The sequence below is a fragment of the Gavialis gangeticus genome, unplaced genomic scaffold (genome assembly GCF_001723915.1).
Source record: "Gavialis gangeticus isolate Ggan-Ray unplaced genomic scaffold, GavGan_comp1, whole genome shotgun sequence".
NCBI classification, from domain to species: Eukaryota; Metazoa; Chordata; order Crocodylia; family Gavialidae; genus Gavialis; species Gavialis gangeticus.
The window spans coordinates 44,622,723-44,642,659 of NW_017728997.1; the positions used below are offsets into that span (position 1 = coordinate 44,622,723).

Consider the following 19,937-nt stretch of genomic DNA (forward strand, 5'->3'; position numbering starts at 1 on the left):
TCATGAAGTGCTACAGGGATTTGGGAGCGGGGCTTAAGGGGGTGGGGGCACAGGTGGTGTTCTCATCGATCCTCTGTCTCGGGCTACGGGCTGAGGGAGAGAAGCATCCAGGTAGTGAACCAAAGACTGCAGTGCTGGTGTCATTGGGAAGGCTTTGGCTTCCATGACCACAGCCCACTCTTAGGTGAGAGAGGCAGTAAGCTGCTGGGAAGCGACGGCCTCCACCCTCTCTCCACTGAGGAGTCTCTTCTCAGCCAGACTGGCTGACGTGCTCCATCGGCCTTTAAACTAAGCCCGCTGGGGGATGGGGGGACTACTGCCACTGCTGGCCCAGTGAGCAACCCTTGCAAAGCCAGCAGGCCAAGACACTTAAGGGAGCCTACCCCTGCCCCAGTACAACCTGTGGGCAAGGCAAGAGCCCCCAAGGGGACACTTGCCTGCCTATACACAAATGCCAGGAGCTTGGGGAATAAACAGGAGGAACTTGTTCTCCTCCTAAACACAAATAATTATGATGTCATAGGGATAACAGAGACCTGGTGGGACTCCACCCATGGGTATAGATAGCTATACCCTGTACAGAAGAGAGAGTGGACAAAAGAGGTGGGGATGTAGCTATGTCAAGGAAAGCTATGCGTCCCTGCAGACTAATATTGGCGCCCAGGGTAGACAACTTGAGACCCTCTGGGTGAAAATCTGTGGGGAACACGGCACAGGGTACACTATGGTGGGAGTCTACTACAGACCCCCTACCCAAGATCAAGACCTTGAGCAGGAGTCCGCCAGGGAATTGGCTGAAGCTGCACGCTCCTGGTGCATGGTTTTCATGGGAGACTTCAACTACCCAGACATCTCACGGGAAGAGCACTCAGCCAAATCCAAGCAGCCGCAAAGCTTTCTTTTGTGCATGTATGAGCTCTATCTGACGCAGGAAGTCTACAGGCTGACAAGAGGTAAAGCACTGCTCAACCTGGTACTAGCAACCGGGGACAACCTATTCAGTGACCTAACAATTGAAGGGAAGCTGGGTGACAGTGACCACGAGCTGATCACCTTCACCATCCACCGTAAAGCTGGCAAGTCAGTCAGTAATAAGGAAGTCCTTGACTTCAGGAAAGCTGACTTTGACAAGCTAAGGAGGCTTGTCAGTGAGGCCCTAAAGGGCCACAACCTAAAGGAGAGGGGAGTTCAGGACGAGTGGTTGCTCCTCAAGGGAGCAATCCTGGATGCGCAAGCAACATCTATCCCGTCTAGAAGGAAAGGCAGCAAAAGGGCACAGCAGCCCCCTTGGCTCTCCGGGGAAGTAGCGGACCTCCTAAGTCTTAAAAGACAGACCTACAAAGGATGGAGGACTGGATCCACCACCAAGGAGGAATACTCTGCACTAGTCCGGACTTGTACAGAGTAAACTAAGAATGCAAAGGCTGCAACAGAAATCCAGCTGGCTACAAATATCAAGGACAATAAAAAATCCTTTTTTAGATATGTGGAGAGCCAGAGGAAAAGCAAGGACAACATCGGACCCCTGGTAAACCAGATGGGACAACTGATGCCCATGAAAAAGCAAACTTGCTAAATGGATACTTTGCATCAGTTTTTTTACCAGTCCCATAGGACCCCCCTGCCCACTACAGGACAGGGAGGCCTGGGTGAGGGAGATTCCTTACCCTCCATCAATGCTGACCTCATGAAGGAACACCTTGAGAGGCTGGATACCTTCAAGTCAGCCAGCCCTGACAGTTTACACCCCAGGGTACTCAAGGAGCTGGCAAGCATCATAGCCCAGCCCCTGGCACTGATCTTCGAGAACTCCTGGTGCTCTGGTGAAGTGCCTGAAGATTGGAAGAAGGCCAATGTGGTGCCTATCTTCAAGAAAGGGAGGAAAGTAGATCTGGCAAACTACAGGCCCATCAGCCAGACCTCTATCCTGGGGAAGGTCTTGGAAAAGTTTATCAAAGAGGCCATTCTTAACAGACTGGCTGATGGCAACATCCTGAGGGATACCCAGCATGGGTTTGTTGCGGGTAGGTCTTGCTTTACCAATCTCATTTCCTTTAATGACCAAGTGACCTATCATCTGGACAAGGGAGAAGATACTGATGTCATATATCTTGACTTTAAAAAAGCCTTTGATCTGGTATCCCAAGATCACTTCTTGGCAAAACTGGCCAACTGTGGCCTCAGCCTCACCATGATCTGCTGGCTGGGGAATTGGCTCCGCAGTAGGACCCAGAGGGTGGTGGTTGATGGAAGTCAATCGTCGTGGTGCGCTGTGACCAGCAAGGCCCCTCAAGGCTCTGTCCTAGGGCCTATACTACTTAACATCTTCATTAATGATGTAGACATTGGTGTCAGAAGTGGACTGGCCAAGTTCACCAATTACACCTAACTCTGGGATAACGCATCCACACCTGAGGACAGAAGCATGATCCAGGCAGGCCTTGACAGGCTCAGGAAATGGGCAGATGACAACCTGATGGTGTTTAACACTGAAAAATGCCAGATTCTCCACCTTGAGAGGAAAAACTGGCAGCACGCTTATAGGCTCAGCAGTGGTACGCTGGTTAGCACTATGGGTGAAAGGGACTTGATGGTCATGATTGATCACGATGGTTGTGACTGATCACAAGATGAACATGAGCTTTCAATGTGATGCTGCGGTTAGTAAAGTGAGCAAAACGCTGGCTTGCGTCTATAGATGTTTCTCAAGTAAGTCTCAGGATGTCATACTCCCATTGTACTCGGCTTGGTGAGGCCGCAGCTGGAGTACTGTGTCCAGTTTTGGGCTCCACAATTCAAAAAGGATGTGGAGAAGCTTGAGAGAATGCAGAGGAGAGCCACATGCATGATCAGAGGTCAGGAAAACAGACCTTACGACGACAGGCTGAGAGCCATGGGGCTATTCAGCTTGCAAAAGCGCAGGCTCAGGGGTGATCTGGTGGCCACCTATAAGTTTATCAGGGGTGCTCACCAGGATCTGGGGGAATGTCTGTTCACCAGAGCACCCCAAGGGATGACAAAGTCCAACGGTCACAAACTCCTCCACGACCATTTCAGGTTGGACATAAGGAAGAACTTCTTTACTGACTGAGCCCCCAAGGTTTGGAACAGACTGCCGCTGGAGATGGTTCAAGCGCCTACTTTGAACGCCTTCAAGAGACATTTGGATGTTTATCTTGGTGGGATCCTATGATCCTTGCTGACTTCCTGCCCCTGGGGCAGGCGGCTGGACTCTATGATCTTCCAAGGTCCCTTCCAGCCCTAGTGTCTATGAATCTATGAATAAGACAGACACTAACACAGAAATAGAAAGAAAATTCAGGCCTATGACTGCAGAGAGCATGAAGCAGGCTGAGCAAGTAGGCAGAATGGGGAAGCTCCACAGAAGACAGAAAACCACATAAACTGGGATTTTTCCCTGGTCATAAGCAACTGTCTTAGGTTTCACTGTGTATCTCTCAACGTTGATATTCCAGTCAAGGTAGTTGTCTCATCAGGTCTCTGCAGTATCAATTAGATCATACTTTTCTTTACAGGCTGATTTCCAGCTCCTTCTGCTTGTTCCTTATACTCCTGGCGTTTGTATACATGCACTAAGGTACTTTATGTTTTGACCTGCTTGTTTCCTTAAAAAGTCCATGCTTAGACTGGTTTCAACTCTGTACAGATAAGACAACCGGAAAATTTTATCTATGTGCATTAAAATTAACATTGCTGTTAAGATGAATATGCTGTTTTTATTGTAAACTGTATCTTATTATTTATTATTTTCTGATCTGATATACAATATATTCTCCCTCCTCCCTTTCCCCAAACTGCACTTGAAGTCAGATAAGAAAAGTAAAGGCTCACTAATGTTTAACAGTTCTGCTTCTTCAGCCTATGTATAATCATCAATATATTAGAGAGACAAGGAGAACTTTTTATCATCCTTTACTTTTGTTAGTTTTTCAGAGTAGGATTATAATCCCATCACCGAATACTGATGCAGATGGAGGTAGACAAAATCCATTTTGACACATACTAATGGCTAACATACTGACTGTTGGTAGTTAAAAGGAGAGGGGAAAACACAGCAGCAGCTAATGGTGCCTATCTGGTGGAACAAAAAACCCTTAAAAATTACTTTGTGTAATATTTTCTCACCTATTTCCGAAGGTCTTCTCTCTGTGTGATGCTTCATACAACACATTATACATAAAATAGGGCAGCGTCGTGTCCATTCATTTTCCCTAAAAAGAGGTTAACTCTACTGTCATCTAGTTTTGCATGTAACAAAATTTCTTGGAAACTGAATAAAATAGCATAGAGATTCTGGAAAAAAAATACCTATAATTAATGATTATATGTAAATAAGTAATTCAGCACACTCAAAATAGCCATTTTTTATAATTTATTTGAGGGGGAGGAGGGAGTCACGCAAAAAAATTCAGAGTAGTGCTCTTGAGATCAAACAGAACTGACTACAGGGCTGAAGAAATCTTACAAGAATTAAGTAAAATGCACAGAATTTAAGCAGGTAAATATTTTTTTATTAAAAAGTAAACGATGGTGTTCCGAGGCTTTTTATGATGTGGATTTTTTCTGTTACCTTGAGAAGTAATTAACTGGACAAAGTTCTCTTTCATTTGCCCCTTTTCAGACCATTAGTTAAATTGGCCCATGGCAGATATTATACTTAAGATATGATTACCCTGTTAATCACACTTTAAAACAGTAACCAAACAACAGGTTCAAGTCAATTTACAGCATGATAAAACAGCAAACAAGCCACAAAGATGTTACGCATTATACGTGGAAACATTTTGTGGCTTGTCCATATCATGCCTTAAGTTGAACGTATGGCAGGTTGGGGATGACCCATGACATGTCCTGACACTCAACTGAGTACTGGGCTGTGGCACAGGGCATCCCCCAGAGTTCAGGACACAGCCATTCCCTATCCAATTGGGTTGAGGGGATAGAACTGATTCCTAGACCCCATGCCTTCCAGCCTACCTCCTGCTCCTCCCCCCATTCTCGGGAGGCGGATGGGGTGGGTGCTGTGACCCCACATCATGGAGTGTCCCCCTGATCTCAGACTAACTGTGCCCCAGATCTTTCAACAGCGTATGTGCAGCTGTTGAAAATGCAGATTTTACAAGGTCCTGGTATTATGGTACCCTGGGATCAAGGAACTGCTACCTGGTCTCAGGGTCCCCATTCACTGGGGATATCAAAAAACCATATAGACAGCTCAGCTGCAAATGTAGGTTTCAAAGGTTCTGTGGGGACCAGACCCAGGCTTGGGGAAAGGCTCCTTGATCCTAGGGACCCTGGGTGCTGGGACCTTGTGACAGGAGCGTCTCTTCTGGAGTCTGTCTATCGGTGACCTCGCCCTCCTGTTATGGGCCAACCACCTGCCCTCTCGCCTGCCATGCCATGATCTTAATTAATTAATGGATGTTAATTAGTGGGAGGCTGCCCATTTATTTGCCCCGGTGCCAGAGGGCACTATCTGCGGCTCCTTTTCCTCCCCTATACCGCAGCCCAAGCCTCGCAGATGATACTGACGTGTTTTGATCTGGACCTTGTTGTAATTTGGCCCTCCCCTTGTCTTCCCTGGGCTTTCCACAGCCCTGTCTCGCTCCATGCCTTCCTGGTGCTCCGTTGGCCCCCTCGCTCTGAGGCTGGGGTTCCCACGCCGCCATGGGTCCCCTATGAGGCCTCCTCCAACCCCTAATAGCCTCACCCAAACCTCCAGTAAAAAAAACAAAACACAAACCCCTGAGCTATAACAAAAATCCAAGCTGCCTGGCTAAAACATCATTCAGTCCCTACCAAGGAATACTCCATCCCATAACAGCATCAGGAGCTGCTTGTGCAGTCAGGCCTCTCCCCTCTGCTTGGTCTGGCAGAGCTCCCTCCCCCCTTGGCTGCCAGCAGGGAACTGCCCTCCTGGCCTCAGGCCTGGGATTTATATGGGAGCCTGGTCCTGCCCCTTCCAGTCAGCTGACCAGATGCAGGTGCGACCAATTCCCTCCTTAACCAGTTGTCACAGCAACCAGTACTTGGATTCCTGCCTCTGCTCTGAGACTAGCAGGCACCTTAGTGTCCTCCTACAGACCTTTAGAAACTACATGTGCACATGGGCTGCGCATATGGTTTTCTGACAAGCCTGGTACACAAGGACTTTGGGATCAGGGAGAGATTCCTTGATACTGGGGTACCAGTGTAGCAGGACCTTTAAACTGCATGTGCAGCCCAACTATTTTTAAAGGTCCCGGCGTGACAGGACCTTGGGGACCCAGGAGCTGTAAAAAGTGCATCTGCAGTCCAGCTGGGTTGCACATACAAATTTATCATATCATAGCACACAGGAGTCCTGGTTTTGGGCTACCACTGCCCAATCCTGGGGTCCCAGCACTCCAGGGCCAAGAGGCCTCTCCCCAAACCTAGGGTCCTGGGCACCCTAGGTCCCAGAATATGGGGTTTAATGTCCCCAGCAAAGGAAGTCCTTCAGGTCCCCCAGCTGGCAGCCTCTGATCCCACCCATGGCTGACAGCCCAGCAAGAGTTGCCAGGTGCAGGGTTTTGACAAAGCAGCTTATAGTTAGCCCAAAAGGGACTGCACCATGGTTGGTTTGAGACTCCTGTGCTATCCCTGGTCCTACCTGACAATTAACTGATTAATTAGTCTGGTGGGGACCACACTGTTCCATACCTGTGTGGTCCCTGAGCCCAACTGGCAATCACCTGATTGTTGGCCTGGCTGGAACTGCACTAGAGCCAGTTTGGGAGTCTGGTGTGGTCCCTGTCAGAATGTCATATGAAATGCATACAACTTTCCACATGTCCATCATCTTAGCTCCATTCCCCTCCTTCCCCCTGCAAAAATAAAAGTCAGTACTTGTGGTCCTTGGATCCAGCTGACAAACATCTGACTGCTGGCCTGCTGGGGACTGCACTGGGGTTGTTTTCCAGCTCCCTGTGCAGTCCTGGCATAAGCTTGCTTACTACTGACTGTCAAGTACCTGGCTTTCAACTGGAACAGGCATGGAACCCACTCACAGCCAAACATATATGCATCCAAACCCCAAAAACTTACTTTGGCACAAGAGTTAGCTGTGATTCAATCCTTGCAACAGCTCTGTTTATATGACAAAGGAAAGGTACCTCAAAACATTTTACCCTATGTATGCTACCTTAAATAGTTTTTATCATGGAAGAAGCATTCATATCGATGACATCATAAAATAAACAACATTGCAAGATAGAACTCTGAAAGAGACATTATGGAAACTCTGCACTCCTGTAGGTCAGGTCCCTAAATTCGGCAGTAGTATATATGCATTTCTTTAGCGAGAAAAAAACAGAAATCTTACTTCCACACTGTCTGTGAGTTGTGTGGTAGACTTAGACTGTTTCTTAGCCTCTAAACTTCCAGCCAGAATCTATCACTGACACCATTTAGTTCAGTAAGAAACTAGGAATTAGAACAAAATCATGCATCTGACATATGTCACAAAGTGCAAAAGATTGCACTGACATATGTCACAAAGTCTTCTACTTGTATTAAATGGTACTATAAGAAAGCCATTCATTTCTCAAAATCATGTGTGCTCTGCTTTAGCTAAGGCAGTTAACAATGCATGTTTTATGTGAACAGAAACATTACCTTGTACATAGTTTCACCACTCAACAGAAAATATACTGTACTAGTAACATTTGTCTAAAGGTTTATTTATGTGTAATACCTATATAAATGGAAAAGCAGGTTTTATGCAAAGAATTAGAAATATGTTATTCCATAAATATTTTAATTTAAACATTTTTATAAACTTACTGTATATTTGAAAGTTACATAAAAATATTTAGAATATTTGCAAAGGAATATCAAAGAAGGACCTGTCCTACGCTCAGAACAAGTTTCATAAGGTGCTGAAAGTCTCCTACTTCCCATTCAGTTCATGTCAAAGCTGTCTTTGTTCAACCTCCTTGAAGCACCTGAACCTAAATGTAACTCAGAACTTTCTATATTGCATTGCACACTGAGGTGGCTCTGAAAAGTATGACATTTAAATGACATATTCAAAGAAGAAAAAGAAAAAAGGGGCAAAGAAAAACCACCCCTCAACATTACTAAGTTATCCCCACAAAGCAACACATATTCATTTTCACAGTTAAAATGTCATATATATAGACTTATCTGTTCGTAACTTGAAAACTTTCCAACAGGTTTTTTTCAGTTTAGCTGAAATATTTTTCTTTTTTAAAAAGTTCTGAAATAATTGAACTTTGCAGCCACGTATTTTTCTGTAATTTTATAGTTTCATGAAGAAAAAAAAAGATGGCTGTCAGGGTTTAAAAATGCATTTATTGTTTTGATTTAACTTTCCTTCTTGCATCTTTATGTTTCTTCCGGCATTCCTAGAAATATTAAGAGTTTTAAAAACAGCATTATTAAGAGTTTATAAACCCAAAAGCTGATCTTTTAAATCAGCTTTATTTTTATAGTTAAAAAGAAGTTAGGTAATTTATGCTTCCACAGAACTATCCATACTTTAAGTAACTGGGCAACAAAAAGTTAGAGACAAACCTACAATATACATTTTAATAAATTCACATGGGTCCTTGTCCTTGGGATTATATTAGGTCATTTTAAAGGCTCAAATTATTTATTTTTTTATTAAAATTAACAAAACAGGGAACCCCCCTCTTCCCACCATGCTATGTTCTACACCTGTTGGTATATAATAGCTTTATTTACTTACCTGAAGTAATAACCTACGCCTGTTTTCCCAGTTATCTTTGTTTTCATGGAGATCTGATAATCTGAAGAACAGCTTCGGACCCTCTACACAGATACATCAGAATAATGGTGATCCATGTTAAACAACTTCAATGGTTTTCATCACTATAAGTTTCAGTTACTAATATTATCTGACTTATTATTTTTGGGGAAGTCAGAATACGACTGTATTATTGGCTAGAGACTACAAATACAAAATTGCAAATTCAGATACTTATATTATCCCTTGCTATTGTAGGAGTAGTGAGCAATTGCCTAATACTACCATTGAGACGAGAGAAGAGCGAGAATAACTGAAAACCCAAAGATAAGTCTGAAAGCATCTAAAATAGCCAGAGAGCTATGTGAACTGTTTTTTTTTCTTTTTTACCATTAAAGGAGTGATAGAGAAATCACATTAACATATGGTTTTTACCCCTCAGTTTAAGTGGGAATAAACAAGGACTCTGAAGCTGAACCATGCAGCCTCTGTCCTCATGACTCTCCATATTTTCTGTTGGGAAGTGTTAATGAGTTTCATATTATTGATACGGGAAAAACTTTGAATTTTGTCATGACCTGATTAATGCTAGAATTGAAAGACATGAATAGTTGAGCTAATATTTGTCATTACTAAGTACCAATGTCTTGTAGGAAACATTTAGATAGGTTCAGTTTTACCTCTTAATCTATCATCATCTTTGGAAAAGAAGAAAAACTTATTAGTTGCCTTCTGTGGTGAAGACCGAGCACTGAAAAAAAGAGACAGAAATTTTAGTCACAGACTCACTCCTACTATGCCAGCAGAACAGCCAAAACACTGAATTAAAATACAACCAAAAAACCCACGCTTGAGCCATTTAAATCTGCCTTACTCTGACATCAGTGGTGTCAAAGATGCAGCCCACCATCTGGCCCCAGTGCTGGCCTTGGGTCTCAAGTTGACCCACAGACCACACAGCTGGCTAGCCCTACATGCAAGGCCTGGGACATGTGCCCACTCTGGGACCCAAACTGCATGTAGCACCCGCCTGGGACCAGTTTGGGACCCCATCTCTCTCTCACCTGGCAGAAGCAGATGCCACATGCAGCTTGTTTCCAACCAGCCTGAACAGACACTGAATTCAGCATGTGGGAGGGGAGAGTTGTGTTAATGGGCCTGATCTGGCACAGGGGCCAGCCTCATACTGTTCACCCCACAGGGCCACATGAGTTAGACAGCCCTGATATACATAAATTAACTTATTACAACAATTTTGCAATAGTAATGCCAAAAATATAAAAACTTCAGGGTGACTAGCTTACCAGCGAGTAGCATATAAAATTGATTGTTAGACAAGATACATATTATGTAAATATATGTGTGGCCAGAAGTTTTTAGTGTTAAAGCTGTGGTAAGTTTTAAGGCACACAAAAGGAAGGGCTAAGGTTGGACCTTACAGACCAGTTGGCTCACAGGCTTTTGCAGGAAACAATCTACTTTGACAGAGTCTATGACTAGACTATCAAAAATAAAAACAATTACAAAGAAAGGAAAGGGACAGGGGGAGGGGACATTGCTAAAAGAGATAATAAATGGATTAGATCAATCAACATGATTATGAGAGTTAACCTATGTGTCCCACCAGATGTTAACACCTAGCTTAGGTAATGTGATAAGAACCACCAACATGGTATCATAGAAATCATAAAAAAAATTAGGGCTGGAAGGGACCTCTGGTGGTTATCTACTCCAACCTCCTGCTCAAAGCAAGACCATCCTTGTCTTGATCATCCCAGCCAAAGTTTTGTCTAGCTGGGTCTTGAAAGCCTCGAACGATAGATTCCACCACCTCTCTGGGTAACCTGTTCCAGTGTTTTACTACCCTCCTAGTGAGAAAATTCTTCTTAATATTTAACCCTAAACTTCCTTTGCTTCAACTTTAGACTGTTGCTCCTTGTTCTGTCATCTGCCACCATTGAGAACAGTCTAGTTCCATCCTCTTTCAAACCTCCCTTCAGGCTGTTGCAGGCTGCTATTAAATTCCCTCTCAGTCTTCTCTTCTCCAAACTAAATAAGCCCAGTTCCCTCAGCCTCTCCTCAGAAGTCATGTCCCCCAGCCCCCAAACCATTTTTGCTGCCCTCTGCTGAACTCTCTCCAATTGGTCCACATCCTTTCTGTAGTCGGGGGGCCCAAACCTGAACACAGTACTCCAGACGTGGCCTCACCAGTGCTGAATAGAAGGAAAGAATCACTTCCCTTGACCTGCTGGCAATACACCTACCAATGCAGCCCAGGATGCTATTAGCCTTCTTGGCAAGATGGGCACACTGTTGGCTCATATTCAGCTTATTCTGTAAACTCCAGGTCCTTTTCTGCAGAGGTGCTGCCCAGCCAGTCAGCGCCCAGCCTGTACTGGTGCATGGGATTGTTTCGTCCTCTAAGTGCAGGACTCTGCACTTGTCCTTGTTGAACCTCATGAGATTCCTTTTGGCCCAATCATCCAATTTGTCTAGGTCACTCTGAATCCTAGCACTACCCTCCAGCGTATCTACTACCACCCCCAGCTTGGTGTCATCTGCAAACTTGCTGAGGGTGCACTCTATGTTATCTTTCAGGGTGTTGATGAAGACATTGAAGAAAACCCTTAGGACACTCCACTTGATACCAGCTACCAACTAGACATCAAGCCATTGATTACTACCCTCTGAGCCCGATGCTCCAGCCAGTTTTCTATCCACCTTACAGCCCATTCATCTAGCCTATAGTTCCTTAGCTTGCCTGTCAGAATATTGTGGGAGATCGTATCAAAAGCCTTTCTAAAATAAAGGTATACCACATCCACTGGTCTCCCTGTGTCCACAGAGCCAGTCATTTCATCATAGAAGGCAATTATGTTGGTCAGGCATGACCTACCCTTGGTGAATCCATGCTGAAGGAATTACACTCTCTCAGCTTTACAATGTCCTTGTGCTGTCTACACTGGACAAATGGGGTAAGGGCCACATAAAAGAATGAACAAACACTGTTTTGACCTCAGTTCTAGAAACACATAGAAAAATATGTATACATAGAAATACATGGCAGAACACTAACCTCCCCAGACATTCCATAACTGACATCAAAAAAGGCTGTAGCCTATGGAAGCTGATGCTTCTTTGGAAGCCACTGGTATCTGAGGTGCCACTCTGCCGTACCTTCTGCCTGACTTCAGACAAACCTATCTAACCACCTGTGTTTAGGTGTGCAAGTCAGGTTTTCAGCAATAGTTACATAGCAGAAAACATTTAGAAGGCAGAAAGCCAGGTTTCACTTCCAGCCTTTGATCAAACATACCAGGCACTATGTTAAAAATCCTGCCTTTTTAATGCATAGTCAGGTGTGCATTTCAATTCATGGTCAGGTGAGCAATAAAAAAAATATTTTTTTTGAAGGAGGCATTAGTAGTTTAAAGCTATGTAAATAAAAAAGCTCTATCCTAGTCTAGACTACCACTATCAAAATTCCATTAATGTTAAGTACTATTTAATGACTACAAAGTATAATTCAGATTTACATTTCTTTGTCGTTTTCATTTTCTGATGCTTCTGTCTCATCTTCAGAGCTGCTGTCCCGGAAACGTGGGTCCTCTTGCCATACAACTCTTGCAGGTCTTATTGTTTCAATTGCATAGGGCTCTGTAATAAGCACCACCAAAAAAGTAGTTATTTTCCTGATGTGCCAGTTGAAACTTATTAGATAAAGAATTTAATTTGATTTCAAAGCAACACTGTGGTGTCAAGCAGCTTAGCAATGCTCCCCAAGAATTGTTTTGTGGTGTACCTGTCAAAGTATACATATACCCATCTTCCTATGCTTTATATTTCCATTCAGAAAATTCATAGCTAGTATCAACATGGTTTAGGGAGAGTACCTGCATCTGATCAGAGTTTCTCTTACTAAGAGAAAGTTTGGCCAGAGTACCAGGAAGCATTTGAAGCCCTCCCATATTCTAGAGAAGGTCTGTGCTTATGCAGTGTTCCTAACCCTTACTGGAGGAACAGGACAAGAAACCAACTCATTTCCCCATTTGATAATTCAAAAACACCATCAAAAGCCAATGGGAGAAACGATCAGTTTTATGTAGAAAACAGTGATTTAAATATAGATTGTAGCAAATGCCTGCAAAGATCAACATAGCAAAATCAACATTTATTGCTTTAAACTTTACTGATATCTAAGCAGTAGTTTATTTTTTGTTTGACAGCATGAAAATGATTTTCCATCTAGAGTGCCATTTTATTCAATATAATTCTAAATTATTAAAAACATAATTTCCAGTAAAAGCTAACTACTAACAGCACCAGAACCTGCATATTTTCTTTCATTTGTACTTTGTGCCCAAAAGCTTGACTAACACCTCACCCAACTATACAGATGGTTCATTTAAATAACTGCCCAAAAAAACCCGATTCTCACACATTCTTGCCACACCTTCTTGCACTGCAGACTTGTCCATATCCACACCAAAAAAGGAAAATGTAAAGCCACCAGATTCTTCTTCTGCGTTACTTAACATCTGCTGGTCAAATAGAGTTGATTCTTCCACATCATCCTCTTTGTCCCAGGGTGTTATTTCATTTTTTTCAGCTGTACGTTTTGTAGATCCAAACATTTTTTTTAAATCCACAGCAACATCGTAATATATTTCTTTGGAAACTTCAGGCAATTTCTCAGTCTCTTCCCTTTTCTTCTTTCTTTTAGCTTTACTGGAGTTTCATTTTAAAGGACAATTAGAATACACACATTTGAAAGACATGTTTTTTTTTTGCTTAATCATACCTCATCAGATTAAAGATACAACCTTGAAAGATTATTTATATTATGTTACTGATAACAGAACTCCTATTAAGTGAATTACCTGAATGTTTTAGCAAGTCATTTGTTTTCTAGTATTCTTATTTTCCCAGTAATTCCAGCTTTTAGTAAAGAAACAATTGAAACTTTAAAGTATACTATGCCTGTAGTATCAGTTGGGGCTAATCTTCACCTACTCCCTCCCATGCAATTAAGTGATAGGACGGGTACCATAGAACCTCTGTGGATAGAAATCCCAGGTTTCAATAGAAGTAAAGTATGTCTGGTGATAGAATATGGACCCCCAAAACCAGGAAGGCAGCAGCAAGCTAGAATTTCTCAGGGAGATAAGAGAGGCTACACAACAGCAGAAAACACACTAATAATGGGTGGCTTCAATTATCCACAAATAGACTGGGTTAATCTAACATCAGGCTAGGAAGGATGAAGAGACTAGATTTCTTGCTGTATAAAATACTGCTTCCTGAAGCAGTTAGTCCTGGAACCTAAGAGAGGAGAAAGGTTATTCTTGACTTAGTCCTAAACACTGCACAGGATTCTGTGCAAAGGGCAAGTGTTAAAGAGCCATTCTGCAATAGTGGCCACAGTACAATTGGGTTTGACATCCATATATAAGGGGAAATGAGAAAAAAGAAATCTACCACAGTAGCCTTTGACATTAAAAAGGGAGATTACACCAAAACAAGGAAGCTAGTTAGATAGAAGTTGAAAGGGGCTCCTCTGGAAGTCAAGAACTTGCAAGCAGCATGGGAACTGCCTAAGAACACTGAATAGGTAGGGACCTACTTAAATCATGGTGAGACTAAACAATTTTTACAGGGTGGTTGGGGCATAAAGAGACAATTTTGTGGATGTTTCCTGGATGTTCTCCACCAGCCATGATCCTTGGTGCTGATGGGCAAAGAGGCCCCGGTGGGGGGAAGAAGGACAAGGGGGTGGCCACCAACTTGTATGCGGCCCTTTGTGCCATCCTACCAGTTGGCAATCCCCAACCTCCCACCCCCAGGCTGGGCTGCGAGGAGCACTGGTTTTTAATTAAGATTTTCTTAAGTTGATTTCACAGACAACCCCGGATTTTGTGGTTACACTCTACAAGTTATGTTTAAAGTGCGATTAAGCAGTTAATCATGCCTTAGTATGTGACTCAGCTACATGTTCAACAAATTAATGGCATGATAAAACAAGTTATTTCACAAAAAATGTGTATTAACTTTATAGCTTGTCCCCAGCTGAGGGACTCGCAGACACAGGGGCGCACTACCCTTAGTCAGCCCTGAAGCTGACAAGCTGAGTCCTGGCACTGCCCCAACTGTGTGCCTTGTCAGGTGCAGGGCTTGCGGTGGGGAGAACGCTGCCTCTACTGTGAGCCTCGTCAGGTGTGGGGCTTGTGGGCAGGGGGAACAGAGGAAAACGCTGCCACTGCTGCGAGTGCCAACAGCTACTGGGTTCGGAGTCACGGGAGCCAGTGAAGGGGGATCTCAGGAGTGTGATCCTGGGCTCCCCCTGCACTGGCAATAAGGCATGATGTGGTCTCATGCATGATCCCACAATTGCGCCTCCTGTCATTCATGTCTGGCATTGACATGTGACTGTGTGGATTGCATGTTAGATCCCATTGTGCCTTTACCTACCTTTCTTTTTCTGAAGTTCCTAGAGTTCTTTCAAAAACTGCATGATCCTGCCTTGTTGGGTCATAGCGCAGGGTATTAATATCTCTGTATAAGTAAAAAAAATAGTGAGGACATCACAAAATAATGCACAAATTATTATATTATCCTGTGAGGATATATGTATAAATTTAAGTGTAATGTAGTTGATATATGTATTATTAAATGTTTCAGCTTGGCTTACTCCAAATTCATAGCCAGACTCATATTTGCTTTTAGATAGAAAAAGTCCAATTAGCATTCTGAGAGCAGAATAAGAAGTCTGGACAAGAAATATTTACTAAATTTACGTATTAAAATAATTCAAGATAAAACACCCTCTCAAGTTGTTGCTTATGCAACAATAAAGAGTTAATGCACACATACATTAGGGGTTAAACTTAGTGTCTGGGTATGGACAGGGATGGTGTAGCCAAAAGTTCTAATTTATCTTCTTAAGTATCCAAGATGGAACATTTTTTCGCCTTTAAAAATTGAATATTATTTACATTAGTAATTAATGCAGTTCAAACTTTAATTTAGAGAAAGGCAGTCTCAAGGCAAAACCCAATCCTGGTTAAGAGAAATACATAACCATATATTGTTTTCCCAACACAGGATTCTTTTTTGATTTAAAAAGGAGTTAATGTTGTTATTATAGAATAGTCAATTTGACAAAACAGGTAGGTTTGACTTCAGGGGCTGCAGGAATGGCTTCCATTTTGCCTGGTGAAAAAAGATTCACATGGTTACAAGACCAGCATTGGGACACAATACTGATCAGTGAGTAATGAACAGAACAGATCACTAACAAATGTGATTATTAAAAATATACAGTTGCTTTCTACCTCTTCACACTACTCATAATAACCAACCTTGTATTACCAAAGGTACTACCTGAATTTTCACTGTGCTTACAAAGAGTGCCATCCACAGACTAAATTAGTACAGCTCTTGAACGAGCATATCATCATCTGACAGGCAGCATTAAACATGAGGAGTGGGGATATAGTTTACTCCCTATTACACTAAAGCCCCTTCTACACATTACAGGTATTAAGGAATTAATTGGTTAATTGTGCAATTATCTTGAGACTAGCTACATATGCAAAGTATTTATCACATGGTGAAAAGCTCCAGCCAGCTATAAAGTAAGATCTTGAAAATGTGTACTAACTTTATAATTGGTTGCTATCAAGCTTCAACATGTGTATGTATAGCAGGGTTGCCCCTGTGGCTGGGAGCCCCGTCAGCTGATGCGACTCCTAGCTCCAGCAGCTGTTGATTCGGGGTCCTGGCAACTGTGGATATTGAAAAGCGGGATCCCAGTCTCAGGGGTGCATGGGGTATCCCTGTAGCTGGGAATCCCTTAACTGAGGAGGCTTGCAGTCCTTCCTTTTTGCTGGTGCAGGGAGAGCCTGGGAATCAGGCTCTCCCTGCACCAGCAATAAGCTGTGATGGGATTTAATGCATGGCCCCACAATCCTGCCTCCTGCCAAGCATGTGTGGATTGTGGATTGCACCTTAGATTCCATTGCACCTTTACCTTTAATGTGTAGAGGGGCCCTAAAGAAGCTTTCCATCTGTAGAAAGGTCAGTTTGCACACGTGAGTGGTATGTCTGAAATAAAGCTTCACTGTAGAAATATATCTGGTCCCCATTAAAGCAACCACTTTAAACTTTATGCTTCTGATAAACATCTCCATTTTAGGGAACAAAAATTCGTTTTCATGTGATCCAGAAAAGTACCCTTCCAATCTCCAGACATGAAAGTCTAGTTGCCTGACTCAGTACCAAAGCTACCTCCAATTAGTTACTTTGAGTTTTTCTCCTTCACTTCGGAGGGAAAATAAAAAGGTTAAAATAAGGAAGCATACTCTGGAAAGAAACTCATTAGGGAACAATTAATCTGCAGGCTGTATCTTATTAAACTATGAGAATTTATGGATAATAAGATACAAGTAATATCATCACCAGAATGCAAGGTGAGCCTTGATTTTCTCTCTGTTCTGTCACCTTTCTTCTCATTAAATCACGAATGACACAATTCAATGTCACACTAGGACAGAAAACCTGAATTTAAGTAATGCAACAAAGAAGAAAACAAAGACAAGTAAGCCTGGCTCTTGGTTCAGTTTTTCCTGCTAAAGCATGAGGCATACTTAAATTTCTTAGCATTTGTTGCCATTTTGCTTGGTTTAGGATGTAGGTTGACATGCAGGAGACTTCTCAGTATCTGCAGATTTTTCTTTTTCTCTTCAACAAGTTCTTCTTCTTCATCTATATTCATTTTTTGTGCCTCTCCTAGGGAAAAAAATCCAGTGTGGGAAAAAGAGAAGCCATTTTAAGCTTTACAAAAAGCCTACACCCATTATTTCTTTTTGGCCCCTTCTACATGTTACAGGTATCACGCAATTAACTGGTTAATTGCATAATTACCTTAAGACCAGCTACATGTGCAAAGTGCTTATCACATGATAAAAAGCTCCAACCAGCTATAACGTTAGACCTCAGAAACACGTACTAGCTTTACAGCTGGTAACAACTTTATAGCTGGCACTATTGACCTTTAATTTGCATGTGTAGCAGTCTCCCCTGCAGCTGGGAGCCCCGTCACCTGACAGAACTCTCAGCTGCAGGGGTGCACCATGCCCAGTATGAAATCCTGGGCTTGGGGGATCATGGCTGTTGTGATCCCCAAGGCTCAGGGGGTTTGTGAAACCACATATGCACCACAAAGAGTCCCCATAATCATGTGGTGTGGCACAGCCAGGACTAAGAATCCCATCACATGCAGGACTCTCGGTCCTGGCTGCATGGGCCCCCATGGCTGGAAGTCCCCTCAGCAAAGAGCTTTTCATACAGGTTTTTTATTGCACTACATTTTGTAAGAGCAATCATCAGAAAATAAGAAGAAAAATATTTACCTTCCTCTTCACTGTCAGTTTCAAGGAACTGAGCATCCATACGAAATCGCTCATCTGTGCCAAAGCGTGACTGTAAATGCAAGAGCTACATCCAAAGGAATTAAAAAGATTTTAAGGCAGATAGAACAGTATCTTAAGACATGTAATGACATTTTATAAAACTTGAATCATTGCTCTTTAAAGCCAATAAGCTTTCACTGTTGCAAGTTTTGTTCCAAAAATCATCTTTTAATTGACTAAATTCTCAGGAGAGAACTTCCAGCCCTAATGACTATGAAGTCTATGAAACATATATTATTTTCTCTATTTAAAAGGTCTTCTGCAATAAGTATGCTAACAATATTGTATTGAAAAAATAATTTTGATGTGCTTAGTTTTGAGGATTTAAGATTTTAAACAGATTCACTAACCTTCTCACCAGATTTGCCTTCAAACTGGGGTTTAATTTTGAATCTATCATTGTCTTCCTCTGCATCATTTTGCTCATCCTCACTGCTCTCAAACAGCTTCACACGCACAGCCTCTGGGGACTTGCATGGTTAAAAAGAAAAAGCAAACACAAAAGGTAAAAGCTTTAACTAAGTGATTTTGCAAAAATATCAACTATTCACTTAATTTATGACTTCCAACCATATCTGAAAACCAACTGTCTTCCATGTTATGATATTCATTGTCTACTGATTACTGTACCTGAAACCTGGTGTCTGTACATATGAACCCTTGTAAAAATACTTTTCAATTAATTGTGTGTTCTTAGACTCCACTCAAAGTAATTGTTTGACTGTTGTGATCACTTAAATGCAGAAGCACAACATCTCTGTACACAGTAATCTCAAGTTTTGTAGTGGCTGCTGGTTTCTCAGAAAATATGTTTTTGTATTTTACTAAGTTTTATTTGGGGAAGGAACTTCAAAACCAGTTTTAATAAACACTTCCAATTACAGGACTCATTTTACAACATGGAAGTTAGTTTCACTGCAGTGAAGACCACCTGACCAGTATAACTGACAAGTAACGTAAAAAATAAAGAAAAATGTAATGGTGTATAAGTGCCATTCTCAGCCTAAGCAACAAAGAATTTTGAGAAACCTGAAACATTTCCCCCCATAAAATTACCACTTTCCAATGATGGAAAAACAGTGCAGAATAAAGATACTGACGCAATAAAGAAAAACAAAACAAAAACAAAGTCAACCTGAGAACAGAGGACGGGAAGCAGTAGTGCCATGGAAGACTTTTTTTTATTTAACCAACAGTGAAAAGCGAGAGTTCTCTATAATAACCATATATGGAAACCCCTCAGTCTGAGCATAACATGGGGACACTCTATTAATTTATACTAGTTCAGTTTCCTAGAAAACAATCTTCCATTTTCTAAAGAGATACCTGAAGTATTTGTATGTTCTGTCAAACACTAAATTCACAAGTTCTCTACCATATTCTTTAACCAATTCTTCACCTCCATTTTCTTGTGCAGGGACCGGGACTTCCCTGCTGTGACAGAAGCCGGACTTGAGGGGATCGCCTTCAGACCTCAGGTTGGGGAGGACTGGGTTAGAGAGCTTCTGGAGGGGCTGGACGCGTTCAAGTCAGCGGGTCCAGATGCTCTCCACCCCAGGGTGTTGAGGGAGCTAGCTGGGGTTATTGCAGGGCCCCTGGCACGGCTCTATGAGCGATCGTGGTGCTTGGGCCAGGTGCCAGATGATTGGAAGGTAGCAAATGTGGTCCCCATCTTCAAGAAGGGGAAGAGGGAGGAC

At 42.5% G+C, this 19,937-nt stretch overlaps 1 protein-coding gene across 2 annotated transcripts in view; it reads right to left on the reverse strand.

Moving 5' to 3' along the window:
• Nucleotides 1-7,691: 7,691 nt before the first annotated feature.
• The window catches only part of NOL8 (nucleolar protein 8), a 19,206-nt gene continuing 6,960 nt past the window's right edge, over nucleotides 7,692-19,937 (reverse strand). For both annotated transcript variants that reach the window (XM_019505113.1, XM_019505114.1), the window contains 9 exons: nucleotides 18,591-18,710; nucleotides 18,181-18,265; nucleotides 17,416-17,557; nucleotides 15,239-15,322; nucleotides 13,224-13,498; nucleotides 12,307-12,427; nucleotides 9,451-9,521; nucleotides 8,753-8,835; nucleotides 7,692-8,408 (listed from right to left, as the gene is read on the reverse strand). In XM_019505113.1, coding sequence (XP_019360658.1) covers nucleotides 8,355-8,408; nucleotides 8,753-8,835; nucleotides 9,451-9,521; nucleotides 12,307-12,427; nucleotides 13,224-13,498; nucleotides 15,239-15,322; nucleotides 17,416-17,557; nucleotides 18,181-18,265; nucleotides 18,591-18,710 — 1,035 coding nt within the window. In that variant the 3' untranslated portion in view covers nucleotides 7,692-8,354. The remainder of the gene's footprint in view (nucleotides 8,409-8,752; nucleotides 8,836-9,450; nucleotides 9,522-12,306; nucleotides 12,428-13,223; nucleotides 13,499-15,238; nucleotides 15,323-17,415; nucleotides 17,558-18,180; nucleotides 18,266-18,590; nucleotides 18,711-19,937) is intronic.